This window comes from Cystoisospora suis, assembly GCF_002600585.1.
Source record: "Cystoisospora suis strain Wien I chromosome Unknown contig_5357, whole genome shotgun sequence".
Classification (NCBI taxonomy): domain Eukaryota; phylum Apicomplexa; class Conoidasida; order Eucoccidiorida; family Sarcocystidae; genus Cystoisospora; species Cystoisospora suis.
In genome coordinates this window covers 728-959 of record NW_027158147.1, presented here as the reverse complement: position 1 = coordinate 959, position 232 = coordinate 728, and the positions used below count along the sequence as shown (strand labels likewise).

The window sequence follows — 232 nt, the reverse complement described above, 5'->3', positions numbered from 1 at the left end:
TTCTTTAGCTTCAGTTCTTCCGTCAGGGGCCTTGGTGTGTGCGGCGGGGTGTTCATGCCAGTTGTGGATAGGCGACGATCGAGGAGTGGCTCACGTCTATAGTGACGTGACCTTTTCTTCTTCTCTTCAATTTCCTGTCTTCTCTCTTACCTTTCTTTCTCTCCACGTTGCTAAAGACGCCAACTGTATGGTTTGTATTGGGTAAGTCCACTACGTGACTTCTCTCTCTCTT

The 232-nt window shown here is 48.3% G+C and overlaps 1 protein-coding gene across 1 annotated transcript in view; it reads left to right on the top strand.

The window, feature by feature from the left end:
• The window catches only part of CSUI_009160 (vacuolar protein sorting 11 carboxy-terminal protein), a gene marked incomplete at both ends in the record, with an annotated part of 1055 nt that extends 850 nt beyond the window's left edge, over positions 1 to 205 (top strand). Inside the window, one exon of the mRNA XM_068069278.1 lies at positions 9 to 205. Coding sequence (XP_067918744.1) covers positions 9 to 205 — 197 coding nt within the window. The remainder of the gene's footprint in view (positions 1 to 8) is intronic.
• Positions 206 to 232: the final 27 nt, after the last annotated feature.